This window comes from Eimeria mitis, genomic scaffold (assembly GCF_000499745.2).
Source record: "Eimeria mitis Houghton genomic scaffold, Emh_scaff2967, whole genome shotgun sequence".
NCBI lineage: Eukaryota > Apicomplexa > Conoidasida > Eucoccidiorida > Eimeriidae > Eimeria > Eimeria mitis.
Genome location: NW_013571308.1, coordinates 3,986 through 4,675, shown reverse-complemented (window position 1 = coordinate 4,675; position 690 = coordinate 3,986). Strand labels below are relative to the sequence as shown.

Here is a 690-nt window from a genome sequence, read left to right as displayed (position 1 = left end):
TATATATATATATATATATATATATATATATATATATATATATATATATATATATATATATATTATAGTTAAACAATGTAGTAAGTAACTTTGTACTCGACACACTTCTTCTCAGCAGGAGTTTCATTGAGTTTTTCTGTATTTTGCTGCAGACAAGTAAAGGCATTTGATTTGCCCGGACCCGAGCTGCAAGAGATAATGTTTGTAAGCCGAGAAATTATTGAAAGCTTTCCGCATTTCTTTGTTTTTTTTGTTGTTGTTCTTTGTTTTTTTTGTGTTGTTTGTTGCAGACTCTGCTTTTCTAGTAAATCCCTAAAGAAGGGGAGATCCAGTGTTGTTTTATATTTTTTTTTCGTTGTTTTTTCTTTTTTTTCGTGCTGCAGTTGATGGCTTACTTGGAGCAATACAAAGCACACAAACTGGGGGGGCAACCACTAAGAGGAATTAACCCTTTGCAGGCTTACACTTTATATGATCGTATTGGCCGTTTAGAGTTTTTATTGGAGAATATGAATCCACTAGAAAGAGCAAAATTTGAAAACGTTTTTACTGCTCTTAAGGGATGGGATGCTGAGGCAGCAGCAACAGCAGCAAGAGATTCACTTCTGGATCATGTTCAGCACTGCGTGTTACTAGGTTAGTTTTTCTTTCTTTATGATTTCAAATCACTAAACAATTTATACACTGCTC

General features: G+C 33.8%; 1 protein-coding gene across 1 annotated transcript in view; it reads left to right on the top strand.

Moving 5' to 3' along the window:
* The window catches only part of EMH_0060820 (uncharacterized protein), a gene marked incomplete at both ends in the record, with an annotated part of 2,480 nt that extends 2,175 nt beyond the window's left edge, over positions 1-305 (top strand). The window contains 2 exons of the mRNA XM_013497831.1: positions 153-204; positions 291-305. Of these exons, the coding sequence (XP_013353285.1) occupies positions 153-204; positions 291-305 (67 nt within the window). The remainder of the gene's footprint in view (positions 1-152; positions 205-290) is intronic.
* Positions 306-690: the final 385 nt, after the last annotated feature.